The following is a 17,500-nucleotide window of genomic DNA, read 5'->3' on the forward strand; positions in this document are numbered from 1 at the left end:
AAAGCCATGGAATTGTGGCAGATATCGAACGCAGTTGAAAAAAAAAAACATCTTAACGTAATTAGCTCCAGCTATCTCGCACCTGCCCCACCGAATCACAGCGCAACACAAACAAACGCTTCCGTTTATTAGCCTTTATTTCTGTGGTTCGTGTTGAATACGTGACGGATTTTATTGCTTCTTTTTTTTTTTTCATAACCTTAACCCTTCATAACGACAATGGAATTCCTGAGAGTCGCAAAGGGTGGTTGCTTCATCCAAGCTTTTCACTTTCGATAAATTGGTCTAGTTTTAGTTATTTGGGGGAAAGGGCAAGACCTAAATTGCGCTTCCTGGTTAGCAACTATATTGTCATCGTCATCATTTACGACTTCGACCACCTATGATCATTTTCGCCCACCAAATCGTAAAAACCATAGTTATTGCACCAGCAAGCTCATATCATAAAGCGACATGTTTGTTCAGTGCCAGTGTGAATTATTAAATAAAGAGCGTGTTATACGTCACTTGCCCACACACAAAATGACCGAAATTCAAACTAATTTCATTGAATTTTTTTTAAATCTACGAGAAATCCACGAGTATGAGTTTAGGTGATTAATTAAGGCATCATTGAACTTGATATATGGAGAGAACGACGGATGGAGCACAATAGCCCTTTTCACCGTTAGTTTTTCTCATTTGCATTGCAATAAAGTCTAGCATGTATGTGAGGCAATTTCAAGCTATTTTGTAGTTTTAACCCGAAATTGTCTCGCATCCACGTTAGATTACATTGTAATGCAAATGAGGAAAACTAACAGTGAAAAGGGTTATTACGGCTCCAGCTTGAAATACAGCGGGCGATTTACATGAGCTTTGATTTATACCAATCACAGTATCTTAAAACATTTTTCGATAAAACGAATACAGGAGACAATACAACTAATTTTCTTGTTAAAAAAAGCTCAAATTTACTGATCATGCCATTCATATACCTGGTCTAAGATTTATATTCTCATTGAATGATATGATATGATATGATATGATATTTTATTATTTATGCACGGTAAAATCATCAGCTAAGATTACAAACAATGCTAAAATCTAAATTACAAAAGGTAAAATTTTAAAATGATTACAATAAAATACAATTACTATAATACTATATTAATTCTAAAGCTGCTTTCCATGAATGCCGTGCTTTATACTAAAATATGTCTTTAATCAGATTTTTGAAAAGCCCAAGAGACTCTTCTTGTCTCGCTTTGAGGGGTAAGCTATTCCAGACAGTAGCACCTCTACTATTTGTCCGCGGAAACGGAACATTAAGCTTTCTTTCAGAGTCTCTTAAACTATAAACAGATTCGCGGTTTGTAAATTTAGAACATAGATATTCCGGTGCTAGCCCCTGAAGACACTTATAGACCATTGTGGCCAGCGCAATTTGTTGCTGGCTAACTAGATTTTTCCAGCCTAAAATTTTGAATAGCTCGCTAGCATTTGCATCAAAATTAGAGAAGGTCAAAACTCTGGCTGCTCTATTTTGCAGTTTTTGTAATTTGTCATGTAACGTGATACCACAGTTTCCCCAGACGACATTGCAGTAGTCAAAGTGCGGTTGAAGTAAAGCGTGATAAATAGAGCGCAATGTCGCCTGAGGAACGAGATGCCTCATACGTTTGAGGGCTCCAATTCCAGAAGCTACTTTCTTTGTCAGTTTATCGACATGGCTACTCCAGTTAAGATTATTATCAATAAGCACGCCCAGGGATTTAGCAACAGAAACTTGAGTGATAGGAGCACCATTAATCTCGGGAATTGGAGGATTTGTGAGAGCATACAACCTCTGCCTTGATCCAATCAGCATAAATTCGGTTTTTGTCATATTCAGGGTAAGTTTGTTTGCTATCAACCATTTTTTAACATTTTCTAGATCATGGTTAAGTCTTGATTCTATGTCGCCTGTATTGTCACCCGCATATGTTAGGTGGGTGTCATCTGCGTACATCCATGGCATACAATTTGTTAGACAGTTTGGCAGATCATTGATATATAGCAAAAACAACAATGGACCCAAAATAGTCCCTTGAGGGACGCCGCAACTTAGTGAGCAAGTTTTAGAAAGTGATCCATTAATGGAACACTTTTGAGTGCGGTTGTCCAAATAGGACTTAAACCAGTTGTAAGAAATGCCATGTATGCCGTAATTATTTAATTTAGATAAAAGGATCTCGTGATTAACCGTATCAAAAGCTTTTTTTAGGTCTAGGAAAACAACAGCGTTTATTTTTCCTCGGTCAATGTTGTAAGCCCAAGTATCCGTAGCCCCAAGTAAAGCCGTAACGGTGGAATGAATAGAGCGAAAACCAGATTGGCATTTACATATTACGTTATGCTTTGTTAGGTACGCATATAATTGGTTATAAACTATTCTTTCGAATATTACATGCATGTATAGGAAAATTCACCACCTGACGAGGGAATTCCACGTTTTATTACACCCATTTGGAAATAGCTAGTGATCCTTACAAACTGATTGGCTCTCAGCAGTGCGATTTATTCACCAACGAACCATTTATTGCAATTTATTGCTATAAATCGCACCTTTTCCCCAGCCAATGAGAAAGAAACACGAAAACGAAACAACCAATCAGGTTTCAAGCCTTGTTTAAAGTAACCAATCTAATTGCAGGACAGTGAAAGACAAAGAAAGCCATTAATTGTGTCAGTGGCGAATTTTGCAACTTTTGTTCCCAAAAAATGGATAAATTTAATTACTTACAGTTTCTGAATGACCTCCTTCAGATTTAGGCTAGTTTCCAGCTTTCAGTGTCAATTTTGTGTCCACTTTTTTATAAACTGGCAACTGGATCAATAAAGTATTGGTACCGACTAAAATACTGTATTTGAGCGACTAAATTGTGCGATTTCTAATAGGCCACTCTGGAAAATATCATAATACTCTTTGTTTGTCCCCCCAAATTTTGCATAAGCATTGTTTCCAGTTTCTCTTGGGACTTTCAATGGTCCCAAGAGAAAACAAAAAAAATTGGGAGGACAAACATACGGTATTTTCCGAAGTGGCCTATTGGATGTAATAAAGTGGTAATTGAACTTCGTGTCGTTCAATTTTTGTCTGAAATCAGAGTTGTGATTTTAAATCAAACTTGCGCTCCGCGTTCCTTCGATTTTAAAATCACACAGTGCAATTACCATAATAAATTCCAAGCGAAAAACCGAAATCGCGATGAGTGCGATATACATACATACATACATGCTTTATTGACCACTTCCCACAGGGACTTTTCAGCGTCAACTACAAAATTAATTCAAGCATGTACTAAAGTAAAAAAAAAAAAGACAAATGCATATTATTTTAAAATTACACATCATTCTGAATATCGATAACCTACCAGCCCCTTAAAGGTTTCTCTGAAAATAATTGATTATTATTAATAATTATTTCCTAGCATACTTACCTCTCCCTCTTAAATTTGTGTAAAAGTGTCCCCTCTAAGCTTATTCTTGAAACTATTTACATTGATGTTTAATTTAATATTATTTTCTAAATCTGATTCCAAATGTTAACTAACCTATAGTGGAATGTTTTCTGCCGAGTGGCCGAGCTAAATGATGGGATATTCAGCATCTGCCAATGTCTGGTTTTCCGGTTACTTACAGTACTACGTGGAATGTGGAATTCATGAGTCACGTGGTGAAATATTCCTTGAGATGCATAACTTTTTCAGAGATGAGGCCATTTCATTTACCTTTTGGCGAATGTTGCAGTATTCGATGGGCACTAAAAATGCCATTTCAAACAGCTGTCTCGACTGTCAAGACTGGTTTTTAATCCGTTGTATCTTGAGCAAAAAAAACCGATGATAAGCCCGCGTAAAGTGATTTTCTCTTGCTCCAGCATAATAAATAAGGTTGCATGTAGTGTCCTTCACTTGTATCTATTGAGAAATCAATGGTATTCCGTTGGAATGATCTCTGAAGAGGTTCAACGATAGGATATTTATAAGCTTCACTGCAAAGGAACTCCTCCAGAGGTATAGCCACTGTTTCTGAGACTAATTTTGAACCTCGGAAGTTAGGTTGTACCAAATGTATTGCTAAAAGCAAATTGATTCATTAGAAGGTGGGAGAGGGACGCTGCTCGTTATTGCCTCCCACCAGCTACGCAGGCTCTAGTTTCAGTCTTGAGAGAGTCCAACATGAGAAAACTTGTGGTGTCAGTATTTCTTTGCAAGCCACCCATTCCCACCAACGGAGACCGAAAAAGGCATATGATGCGGCTTATGTCGAACTTGAAAATACCATCATAAATATTCTTGCTCTTTGGCCATTTCAACTTAATCAAAAACATAAAACAAACAGCGGCTACAAACATAATGATAAAGCGCATTTTATTTTTGACTCGACGTTTCGTATGCTTCAACATACATCTTCAAAATTGACGGTTGAACAAATTCTATCATTATCACAAGACCTGATACTGAAAAGAAACGGTATTGTCATTGTCAACAGGCTCGAGTATCTTGACCGTCAAAAGTGAAACAATTGATTTTGGTTGTCAGCAAGTTCAACAATACCCGACAACCTCAAGAGAAGAAAGCCTCATCTCATACCTCCGAGGTCTCAAACAAGACGGAATCATCAGCAGTGACACATTTCAAGAGATAATGCCTTACGGTTCGACCCCTGGTATACTTGACGGTCTTCCAAAGATTCACAAACCCGGTTGCCCTTTTCGCCCAATCGTCTCTTCCGTAGACACATATAATTACAATCTCGAGTCGTTTCTTGTTCAAATTCTCCATCCGATCTCCAAAAATAAGTTTACAATCAAGGATTCTTTCAGCTTTGTAGACTGGGCAAAGTCTTACAAACACAATAATGAGATTTTATATTCCTTTGATGACAGCTCTCTCTTCTCTAATGTTCCACTTGACGAGACCATACAGATCTCCCTCACAAAACTGTACTCTTTCCCTGATCCTCCAAAACATCCACCTAACGTTCTTAAAAAACTGCTGGAGTTTGCGACAAGGAAAAGCCATTTTCTTATTGATGGTAACCTTTACGATCAGATAAATGATGTTGCCATGGGATCTCCATCGGGACCAGTTCTTCCCAATACTTTTATTTGTCATTTTGAAGAAAAATGGATACAAAACTCGAAGGATTGTCCGCCCATTTGGTTTCGCTACGTTAATGACACTTTCACGTTGTTTCAAAAAAAAGAGGCAGCTGAAAAGTTCTTACGATATATCAACAACCGACATACCAACATTAAATTCACAGTGGAACTTCAGATGAAGAACCAAATTCCATTTTAAATATCCTCGTCAAACGCACTCAAGACCATACATTCTCCACTTCCATCTTCAGAAAGATGACCTTCACAGACCTCTATAGCTATACCAAATGGGATTCCTTTACACCCTGAAAACATAGAATTAATTTGATTCGCACACTGACCTTTCGTTGTTTACACATTTGTTCTTCATCTTCTTTACTTCAATCTGGTTTGTCGGAAATTAAGAAAATTTTGCTCCAAAATGGTTAAGCAGTAGGAATTATTTCCTCAGTAATATGAATGATGTGTACAGTCTTAAACAGGCATCAAGCTAAATTTTCTAATCCTATCGCTACAGGCCCCAAAAATAAAAATAAGGCAAAACAAGAATGATATGATATCATTCTTGTTTTGCCTTATTCAGGTTTTCAAAGAGAGGTTGTAACACGCCGCCTAAAATCGTGTATCAATAAGTTTTACGGGTTTGTAAACCTCAAAGTATAATATCCTAGAGCTCTTGTCAAATCAAGTATTTTTTCCCTTATAAAGATCGTTTGTGCAAATCACAGAAATCCAAGGTTTTCTATGAGGCATCTTGTTGGGACTGCAATGGGTTTTCCCGGACGGGGGTGCTCGTCGTACCTTTTAGGGGTTAAAAAAGCGGTTTTGGTACCTCTTAAGGTGTTCAGCCTCGAAAGGTCCACAGCGGTCACGGTATTAGCGGTACCTTATAGGGTATTGAGCCGAAAAATTATGACAGGAGACATTTAACAATTAACTATTTTTAATTTTGTCTTATTAAAACCCATAATTTGGTACCTCTTAGGGGTGAAAAAAATTCATGCCACGCCCACAAGACAGTTTCCTGGTACCTTCTAGGGGTTTTTTTCAAAATTTCCGACGAGCACCCCCGCGTTAAATGAAAACGTTGGCAGTGAAAAACTGTGGCTTTAGTGAACGGTCAGTTTTCACTGCTATTTATTTATCTTACAATTTTTATCTTATTCTCTCTAGTTACCAGTCTTCTTAATTTTATATATATCATATTAGCAGCTTATCATATTTGAATTTGTTCAACCGTCACTTCTGAAGATGTATGTTATAGCACACGAAACGTCGAGTCAAAAGTAAAATGCGCTTTATCATTATATTTGTAGCCGCTGTTTGTTTTATGTTTTTGAAAATACTAATGAAGACGAAAAAAAAATATCTTGCAATTAATTAAGCAAAAAGTCTCAGGTAAATCGAGGCAGTAAAAAGACATCCCGGGCCCATAAAGTTTAATTGTTCACTTTTAACAATCTAACAGTATGACGTATCACGTGTGTATACCAATATATAACTCTTTTCTTGCTTTAGCTGAAGTCACAAAATTTAAGATCTCTCTTCACAGCTGTTCCACTTGGTTCATGAAATAGCTTTTGACATTAAATAATTCTAGTTTGTACGTTACTAAATAATAAAGGAATAATTCTAATTCTCCTTTGTTTGTAATGAGTATTTTACCATGTGCGTGAGTTTTTTCTCTCAAATTTCACATGCAAACCAACCGTCATTTGAATAAATCAAGGAAAGTTTGAAAAAAGACGAAAAGATTGTTATGGAAACCAACAATTTCCTCATTTCCCTAATCCGTAACAGATGTAAAAATTATTTTGCAATTGAGAAAAAAAGCAAATAATTTGAGTCCAACAAACGATTTAAAAATGTTTGACTATATACCTTAAATCTTACTGTTTACAATGATCTTACGATTAGCATAATGTTAATATGCAATGTATCTTACGATCCTTTTTTCCAACATTAGTAATCAAGGTTGTAATTGCTGTACAAAGTTAACACCATTTAAAATATTGAGTCGACAGGATGGAGTTTCCATTTAAACGGATCATGCTGAACACCGTATAAGGCCGATAAAGGCTTCAATTTTTCCAAAGCTTTAATGACACCTGCTTTCATGTATTGAACACACAAATAAATTATCTGTTTCAGTAAGACAGAGCCTTGAATTTGTCAAGATATTCTTCTCCGACGTTAATAAAGCAAAAATGAAAGAAATATCAATAGCCCTTTAATATCGGAAAGAGGAAAAAATGATGCATTTTACGGTTATTGAGAGGCTTCAAACCGCCTCACAAAGCTGGATCAAGCAAGGTTAATGAACACTAACAAATTTTGAATTATCTCATTGCAAAATATTCGTGAAATATTTAGTTGTCTCCTGGGCTTGTTCTAAGAACAGAAGAATAATTTCGAGAACGTCGCAATAACTTCTTTTCTTATCTCTTTAATTCGCCAACAGTATAAAAAAGGATTCAAAGCTGAATTCGCGAATACCAACGTTATAGTGTAACTTAAAACAGCAAATTTGGTTGCATTTCTTTGAGTGGTATGAATAATGTAAAACATGGTTAAATATGGCACGTAGCAAATTAACAAAAGAAAATAAACGTAAAACATGTTGGTTACAGATCTCTTGTGCACGCCAAACGTGCGCGAGCTTGTTGCAGGGAAGTTTTCTTCTGGATTGTAGCGCTCGAGGGCCTTTCTTAGTCGGCGGAGTTTGAACCACAGCCAAAGGTAGGAACACGAACAAACAAACAAGCAAACATTCACAGCAGTGATGTTGAACAGCTCATAAACAGCGATGTCAATGATCCAAGTGAAAACCCATAGGCTTGTTAGCGCCCAAATGGTTAATATGACTGTGATCACCCTGCGGAGAGACACTTTGGTTTGGTAGGTGGTTCCCAGATGAACGGCTAGCAAACGGTCAATAGCAATAGCAGTTATTGACAGAAATGAAACAGCCGAAAACACGTTTGCGGACAAATGAAACCCAATTCCAGTTACGCAGTACAACTCGTGGTTGTTCATGAGTTGTGATGTCTTATACACCACATAAAAAGGTTGAACGAGAAGGCCAACAAACAGATCTGACGCAGCCAGACTATAGAGCAATGCACGCGACGGGGGACGCAAGGCGGCTGACTTTCGAAGAGCGTAGAGAATAACAGCATTACCCAACGTAGCCACCACGGCTAAAAATGCATTCAGTGAAACGTTAACGATATACTGAGTGGTGAGTGGCGTTGCGTGAAAGACCTGGAATCTATCAAGGTAATAACATGTCCCATTCAGTCGGCTTGTCCTGTTCATTTCGCGAAGTTTGATGTACTTAAAATGCTCTCGGTGATGTGTCTATGTGCTCCAGGACCGCAGCTGTATTGCTATCAGACAATCTCCATCCGACACGTGACAGAAAAATATGGAGCATTTGAATGAAAAGTCATTTTCTGAAAAAAAAAAAAAAAATTAAAGCACAGTGTAAATATGAAAATTACTGCACTCTGACATCGTTTCTATAACATCATGCATTTTAATTGAACACTTATGATTTTCAGTTAAGTCAGAGTATCCAGCAAATGACTAATACGTTTTACGAACTTGGCCTCTTCGAGCACATGCCGCTTCTTTTCCGGATTTTACGTATACAGTAGATAAGCCCACGGACCCTTTATTTCAAAAACGCATTATTAAATTCACGTACAATGACAGAACATTAAAAACATTGTTGACCTTTTCGAACCACAAAATTTTCTTTACGTACATTTTCTTTACATACGGATCATTTGAAGAGGGGAATTACCGTGTTCGAAAACCACACTAGGTCTACATAATGCGAAAGAAAAATTGTTTAAAAGTTTCTCCTTGACGCGTTCCTGTATCATGTGATAAGTAAATCACTTAAACGGGCCAACATATGAGAAGATTTCCGTTTTGAAATTACGTTTTCGTCCTTTGTTGTCCGTTGTAAAGAGCACGCGAATAATTGACGCAGCATCTGCATAATAAAGCCACTGTTGGATAACTGATTAATTGCTCTTCCGTCATTTTCAACCCATTGTGTTTGTATAAGGTTTTAGTACTTTCATGATTGAAGGCATCCAGTCGCCGAAACAAAATTTTAATTTGGGGAATTACCAGCCATTGTTTCTTTCTATATCTGACGCGTTACTCATTCAAATTAATAGATACGATGCTTTGCAAGGAGATTCGTTCTCTCCATATCTTTATGAAGATGTGGCGGCCTGCCTACGTAAATGTGATCAAAAATGAAGAGGAGTAAGGATAATTGAACGGTGAAGAAATATATTATCTTAAGCCAATATGTACTTTCGAAATGTATTGCCTTTTTCCTCTCGTTTTCCTCACTTGCCCACTCGTAGCCTGTTCCAGGTTCGTAGCCTGTTCCATACTCGGGAAAGCTACAACATGATCTCTTCTCTAAATTAACGATTATCGTTAATTCTTAATTTGCTTGGAAGTTACTATTATCGTAAATTTAGGACACTGTGTCCCAGGACTTGTGGTAGAAGAGAAAATAAGGGAATAAGAAAAGTCACATCCGTGGATTGGATTCGGGGCCGAAGCTTCTACATGTGTCTTCGGCATGTGTCGCACTATTTAATTCTATGTAAATTTATCTTTTCTTTTTCGCTCAGCAACTACCTTGTGTTGTTTTAAGCTGTGCCTTAAAAGATCGCTATGACTCTATTTCACGAACAGTCGGCGTTTGAGAAAAAGTTAAAATGGCAGCAGGAACGATTTTAACAAGTTCTTCCCATTCATTAACGTTATCCATTTTTTTAAAGAACAGAGATCAAGAATCAAGGAGGCTATCCTCATTTGTCTCCATGATGCAACTGAAAGTGAATTGATGGCAAAATATGTAATGGCTTACCTTCAGCCGTACGCGTTTGTGGCTTATTCTTAATCAGGTGTAGCGGCAAAAATGGTTTCGATTTCTTTTAAAAAGCCATGGAATTGTGGCAGATATCGAACGCAGTTGAAAAAAAAAAAACATCTTAACGTAATTAGCTCCAGCTATCTCGCACCTGCCCCACCGAATCACAGCGCAACACAAACAAACGCTTCCGTTTATTAGCCTTTATTTCTGTGGTTCGTGTTGAATACGTGACGGATTTTATTGCTTCTTTTTTTTTCATAACCTTAACCCTTCATAACGACAATGGAATTCCTGAGAGTCGCAAAGGGTGGTTGCTTCATCCAAGCTTTTCAATTTCGATAAATTGGTCTAGTTTTAGTTATTTGGGCGAGAGGACAAGACCTAAATTGCGCTTCCTGTTAGCAACTATATTGTGATCATCATGTGACGACTTCGAGCACCTATGATCATTTTCACCCACCAGATTGTAAAAACCATAGTTATTGCACCAGTAAGCCCATATCATAAAGCGACATGTTTGTTCAGTGCCATTGTGAATTATTAAATGAAGAGTGTACATAATGGTCGTGTTATACGTCACTTGCCAACGCACAAAATGACCGGAGTTTTTTTAAATCTACGAGAAATCCACGAGTATGAGTTTAGATGATTAATTAAGGCATCATTGAACTTGGTATATGGAGAGAACGACGGATGGAGCACAATAGCCCTTTTCACCGTTAGTTTTTCTCATTTGCTTTGCAATAAAGTCTAGCATGTATGTGAGGCAATTTCAAGCTTTTTTGTAGTTTTAACCCGAAATTGTCTCGCATCCACGTTAGATTACATTGTAATGCAAATGAGGAAAACTAACCGTGAAAAGGGTTATTACGGCTCCAGCTTGAAATACAGCGGGGACAAACAAAGAGTATTAGGGTATTTTCCGAAGTGGCCTATTGGATGTAATAAAGTGGTAATTGAACTTCGTGTCGTGCAATTTTTGTCTGAAATCAGAGTTGTGATTTTAAATCAAACTTGCGCTCCGCGTCCCTTTGATTTTAAAATCACACAGTGCAATTACCATAATAAATTCCAAGCGAAAAACCGAAATCGCGATGAGTGCGATATACATACATACATACATGCTTTATTGACCACTTCCCACAGGGGCTTTTCAGCGTCAACTACAAAAGTAATTCAAGCATGTACTAAAGTAAAAAAAAAAAAAAAAATGACAAATGCATATTATTTTAAAATTACACATCATTCTGAATATCGATAACCTACCAGCCCCTTAAAGGTTTCTCTGAAAATAATTGATTATTATTAATAATTATTCCCTAGCATACTTACCTCTCCCTCTTAAATTTGTGTAAAAGTGTCTCTCTAAGCTTATTCTTGAAACTATTTAAATTGATGCTTAATTTAATATTATTTTCTAAATCTGATTCCAAATGTTAACTAACCTATAGTGGAATGTTTTCTGCCGAGTGGCCGAGCTAAATGATGGGATATTCAGCATCTGCCAATGTCTGGTTTTCCGGTTACTTACAGTACTACGTGGAATGTGGAATTCATGAGTCACGTGGTGAAATATTCCTTGAGATGCATAACTTTTTCAGAGATGAGGCCATTTCATTTACCTTTTGGCGAATGTTGCAGTATTCAATGCGCACTAAAAAAGCCATTTCAAACAGCTGTCTCGAGTGTCAAGACTGGTTTTTAATCCGTTGTAAGTTGAGCAAAAAAAACCGATGATAAGCCCGCGTAAAGTGATTTTCTCTTGCTCCAACATAATAAAGAAGGTTGTTGCATGTAGTGTCCTTCACTGGTATCTATTGAGAAATCAATGGTATTCCGTTGGAATGATCTCTGAAGAGGTTCAACGATAGGATATTTATAAGCTTCACTGCAAAGGAACTCCTCCAGAGGTATAGCCACTGTTTCTGAGACTAATTTTGAACCTCGGAAGTTAGGTTGTACCAAATGTATTGCTAAAAGCAAATTGATTCATTAGAAGGTGGGAGAGGGACGCTGCTCGTTATTGCCTCCCACCAGCTACGCAGGCTCTAGTTTCAGTCTTGAGAGAGTCCAACATGAGAAAACTTGTGGTGTCAGTATTTCTTTGCAAGCCACCCATTCCCACCAACGGAGACCGAAAAAGGCATATGATGCGGCTTATGTCGAACTTGAAAATACCATCATAAATATTCTTGCTCTTTGGCCATTTCAACTTAATCAAAAACATAAAACAAACAGCGGCTACAAACATAATGATAAAGCGCATTTTATTTTTGACTCGACGTTTCGTATGCTTCAACATACATCTTCAGAATTGACGGTTGAACAAATTTTATCATTATCACAAGACCTGATAAAAGAAACGGTATTGTCATTGTCAACAGGCTCGAGTATCTTGACCGTCAATAGTGAAACAATTGATTTTGGTTGTCAGCAAGTTCAACAATACCCGACAACCTCAAGAGAAGAAAGCCTCATCTCATACCTCCGAGGTCTCAAACAAGACGAAATCATCAGCAGTGACACATTTCAAGAGATAATACCTTACGGTTCGACCCCTGGTATACTTAACGGTCTTCCAAAGATTCACAAACCCGGTTGCCCTTTTCGCCCAATCGTCTCCTCCGTAAACACATATAATTACAATCTCGAGTCGTTTCTTTTACAAATTCTCCATCCGATCTCCAAAAATAAGTTTGCAATCAAGGCCTCTTTTAGCTTTGTAGACTGGGCAAAGTCTTACAAACACAATAATGAGATTTTATGTTCGTTTGATGTCAGCTCTCTCTTCTCTGATGTTCCACTTGACGAGACCATACAGATCTTCCTCACAAAACTGTACGTATACTCTTTCCCTGATCCTCCAAAACGTCCACCTAACGTTCTTAAAAAACTGCTGGAGTTCGCGACAAGGAAAAGCCATTTCCTCTTTGATGGTAACCTTTACGATGAGATAAATGATGTTGCCATGGGATCTCCATTGGGAAAAGTTCTTCCCAATATTTTTATTTGTCATTTTGAAGAAAAATGGATTCAAAACTCGAAGGATTGTCCGCCCATTTGGTTTCGCTACGTTAATGACACTTTCACGTTTTTTCAAAACAAAGAGGCAGCTGAAAAGTTCTTACGATATATCAACAACCGACATACCAACATTAATTTCACAGTGGAACTTGAGATGGACAACCAAATTCCATTTTAAATATCTTCGTCAAACGCACTCAAGACCATACATTCTCCACTTCTATCCTCAGAAAGATGACCTTCACAGACCTCTATAGCTATACCAAATGGGATTCCTTTACACTCTGAAAAGTTAAATTAATTTGATTCGCACTCTGACATTTCGTTGATTACACATTTGTTCTTCATCTTCTTTACTTCAATCTGGTTTGTCGGAAATTAAGAAAATGTTGCTCCAAAATGGTTAAGCAGTAGGTATTATTTCCTCAGTAATATGAATGATGTCTTAAACAAGCATCAAGCTAAATTTTCCAATCCTATCGCTACAGGCCCCAAAAATAAAAATAAGGCAAAACAAGAATGATATGATATCATTCTTGTTTTGCCTTATTTAGGTTTCCAAAGTGAGTTTGTAACACGCCGCCTAAAATCGTGTATCAATAAGTTTTACGGGTTTGTAAACCTCAAAGTATAATATTGTAGAGCACTTGTCAAATCAAGTATTTTTTTCCCTTATAAAGATCGTTTGTGCAAATCACAAAAATCCAAGGTTTTCTATAAGGCATCTTGTTGGAACTGCAATGAGTTTTCCCGGACGGGGGTGCTCGTCGTACCTTTTTGGGGTTAAAAAAGAGGTTTTGTTACCTCTTAAGGTGTTCAGCCTCAAAAGGTCCACAGCAGGAGCTTTAGCGGTACCTTTTAGGGTATTGAGCCGAAAAATTATGACAGGAGACATTTCAGTGACAATTAACTATTTTTAATTTTGTCTTATTAAAACCCATAATTTGGTACCTCTTAGGGGTGAAAAAAATCCATGCCACGCCCACAAGACAGTTTCCTGGTACTTCCTAGGGGTTCTTTTCAAAATTTCCGGCGAGCACCCCCGAGTTAAACGAAAACGTTGGCAGTGAAAAACTGTGGCTTTAGTGAACGGTCAGTTTTCACTGCTACTTATTTATCTTACTATTTTTATCTTATCTCTCTAGTTACCAGTCTTCTTAATTATTTTATATATATCATATTAGCAGCTTATCATATTTGAATTTGTTCAACCGTCACTTCTGAAGATGTATCCCGGGGAGGGTACTCCCTTACAAGGGCTTAATGGGGACGTGCGGCCAGCCAGGGTATGTTTTTCGGGATTTTTGTCTTGAACAGGGTATCGAATTTATCATTTTTTGTCTTAATCAGGGTATCGATTTATCAATTTTTGTCTTAAACTGGGTTAAATGTCTTAAACAGGGTATCAAAAATCGGAATTCTGTCTTAAAATGAGTAGGAAAATCAGCGATATATGTCTTAAACAGGGTCAGGGTATGAGGGGCCGCGCTGCACCTTCCCAACCAGGGATACATCGAGTACCCCCCCCCCCCCCCGGGAGATGTATGTTGTAGCATACGAAACGTCGAGTCAAAAGTAAAATGCGCTTTATCATTATATTTGTAGCCGCTGTTTGTTTTATGTTTTTGAAAACACTAATGAAGACAAAGAACAGAATGAATGAACACTAATGAAGACAAAAAACGGAATTCTTGGTAATAGGGACGCGACAACAACTAGACAAAGGATCCCTTGATGAAATGACAATTGGAAATTCTAAAGTTAAAACAACTACTACAGCGAGGAGCCTTGGAGTATGGTTCGATCGTAACATGAAATTTGATACCAATATAACGAAAATGTGCGCTATGGGACATTTCTATCTATACAATATAAGGAGAATAAGGAAGCATCTCACATATGAGTCAGCTCGTACACTAATACAGGCAACGATAATAGCCCGATTGGATTATTGTAACAGTCTTCCTTATGGATGCTCTGATGGTCAAATTAAAATGCTTCAGCGCTTGCAAAATATGGCTGCTAGACTTATATGTAATTCTACACGTTTTTGTCGTATTACGCCGTTGATGTTCAAACTACACTGGCTACCAGTCAAACTAAGAGTTAAATACAAAATTTTATTGATGACTTTCAAGGCAATACATGGACTATCACCTGATTACATACAAAGTCTAGTTCAAGTCAAGAAGAAATCACTGTACAATCTCCGATCTAATGATGAAGTTTTATTGGCTCCACCAACTTTTAAATCAAGCAAGAAAACAGGAGACAGAGCTTTTCAAGTGGCAGCACCCTTTGAATGGAACAAACTTCCAAAATCACTTAGATTAGAGAACGATTTAAAATCTTTCAAAACAAAACTTAAGACCTTTTTATTTCAAAAAGCTTATTATTAATTTTTAACTGTAAATATAATCATACAACTGTAAATATAACTGTAACTGTAACTGTAACTGTAAAATACAACTGTAAATATAATCATAATTAGTCATAATTTTTAAACATTGTAAATAACCTTAAAACTATAAAAGTTAGAGATAACAAGTTAAACCGACGTTTCGGAGTAGACATCACTCCATTATCAAGGTAAAAATGTTCTATGATGCTAAAATTACAGTATTAAAAACGATTGACGCTAAGAATTAACATAATAAGCACGTGCGAAATTGGCTATAAGAATACTTTAGCACGAATGGAATCCGATTGCACATTGAGGCTAGGCTTAAGTGTTCTTATAAATAACATTTCAAACACTAAGCAATCAAATTTGTTTTTACATTTTTTGAGCACCTCAAAGCGTTTAAGCAGGTCCTGAGGGATCGACCCGTGTGCGTTCTTATAGTGTCTGGCAATAGCCGAGGACTGTTGCTTATGTCCCTTTACACGATTGTGTAAATGTCCGCGTGTGTAGCCTACATAACCTTCATCACAAAGGTCACATTGAAATTTATATACAACACACTGCTGATTTATGATCGGCGGCTTTGCCTCTTTCACTTTCAGTTCCTGTTCAATTTTTCTGCTGGTAAATACAGGCTGGATGGTTTTGTTTACTTTCAGGCTCAAATCCTTAAGTTGTTTTTTTACAAATTCTGCTGACTTTTGGTCTTTAAATGGCAAGACTACTCGAACCATGTTATCCGTCTCTTGGGCTGTTGATAAAGGTCGCGGTTGGTCGCAGACCAAAAGTCAGCAGAATTTGTAAAAAAACAACTTAAGGATTTGAGCCTGAAAGTAAACAAAACCATCCAGCCTGTATTTACCAGCAGAAAAATTGAACAGGAACTGAAAGTGAAAGAGGCAAAGCCGCCGATCATAAATCAGCAGTGTGTTGTATATAAATTTCAATGTGACCTTTGTGATGAAGGTTATGTAGGCTACACACGCGGACATTTACACAATCGTGTAAAGGGACATAAGCAACAGTCCTCGGCTATTGCCAGACACTATAAGAACGCACACGGGTCGATCCCTCAGGACCTGCTTAAACGCTTTGAGGTGCTCAAAAAATGTAAAAACAAATTTGATTGCTTAGTGTTTGAAATGTTATTTATAAGAACACTTAAGCCTAGCCTCAATGTGCAATCGGATTCCATTCGTGCTAAAGTATTCTTATAGCCAATTTCGCACGTGCTTATTATGTTAATTCTTAGCGTCAATCGTTTTTAATACTGTAATTTTAGCATCATAGAACATTTTTACCTTGATAATGGAGTGATGTCTACTCCGAAACGTCGGTTTAACTTGTTATCTCTAACTTTTATAGTTTTATGTTTTAAGAAATCTCTTTTAATAAGTAAATAACCTTATTGTTAATTTTAAGCGCCTGAGATCATTTACCTATGGATCATGCACTATATAAGTACTTAATTTGATTGATTGAAAGAAAAAATATCTTGCAATTAATTAAGCAAAAAATCTCAGGTAAATCGAGGCAGTAAAAAGACATCCCGGGCCCATAAAGTTTAATTGTTCACTTCTAACAATCGAACAGTATGGCGTATCATGTGTGAAAACCAATTCAACTTATTTTTTGCTTTAGCTGAAGTCACAAAATTTAAGATCTCTCTTCACAGCTGTTCCACTTGGTTCATGAAATAGCTTTTGACATTAAATAATTCTACTTTGTACGTTACTAAATAATAAAGGAATAATTCTAATTCTACTTTGTTTGTAATGAGTATTTTACAATGTGCGTGAGTTTTTCCTCTCAATTTCGCATGCAAACCAACCGTCATTTGAATAAATCATGCAAGGAAAGTTTGAAAAAAGATGAAAGATTGTTATGGAAACCAGCAATTTCCTCATTTCCCTTATCCGTAACAAAAGTAAAAATTATTTTGAGAAAAAAAGCAAATAATTTGAGTCCAACAACGATTTAAAAATGTTTGACTATATACCTTAAATCTTACTGTTTAAAATGATCTTAAGATTAG

General features: G+C 37.0%; 3 protein-coding genes across 3 annotated transcripts in view; 1 reads left to right on the plus strand and 2 right to left on the minus strand.

Annotated features, from left to right (window-relative positions):
* The window catches only part of LOC137971387 (uncharacterized), a 15,051-nt gene extending 5,919 nt beyond the window's left edge, over positions 1–9,132 (minus strand). Inside the window, exons 1-2 of the mRNA XM_068818222.1 lie at positions 7,528–9,132; positions 5,359–5,433 (exon numbers count right to left, since the gene is read on the minus strand). Of these exons, the coding sequence (XP_068674323.1) occupies positions 5,359–5,433; positions 7,528–8,446 (994 nt within the window). The 5' untranslated portion in view covers positions 8,447–9,132. The remainder of the gene's footprint in view (positions 1–5,358; positions 5,434–7,527) is intronic.
* Positions 9,133–12,327: 3,195 nt separating this feature from the next.
* Positions 12,328–13,239, plus strand: LOC137971388 (uncharacterized). Its single transcript, XM_068818223.1, has one exon. It carries the CDS (start codon positions 12,328–12,330, stop codon positions 13,237–13,239), a length of 912 nt encoding a protein of 303 aa, XP_068674324.1.
* A 2,928-nt stretch (positions 13,240–16,167) lies between these two features.
* The window catches only part of LOC137969447 (histamine H2 receptor-like), a 3,370-nt gene continuing 2,037 nt past the window's right edge, over positions 16,168–17,500 (minus strand). Inside the window, exon 1 of the mRNA XM_068815684.1 lies at positions 16,168–17,500. This exon is cut by the window's right edge and continues 2,037 nt beyond it. The gene's annotated coding sequence lies outside the window, so the exon portion shown is untranslated.

Source organism: Montipora foliosa, chromosome 9, assembly GCF_036669935.1.
Source record: "Montipora foliosa isolate CH-2021 chromosome 9, ASM3666993v2, whole genome shotgun sequence".
Taxonomy (NCBI): Eukaryota; Metazoa; Cnidaria; class Anthozoa; order Scleractinia; family Acroporidae; genus Montipora; species Montipora foliosa.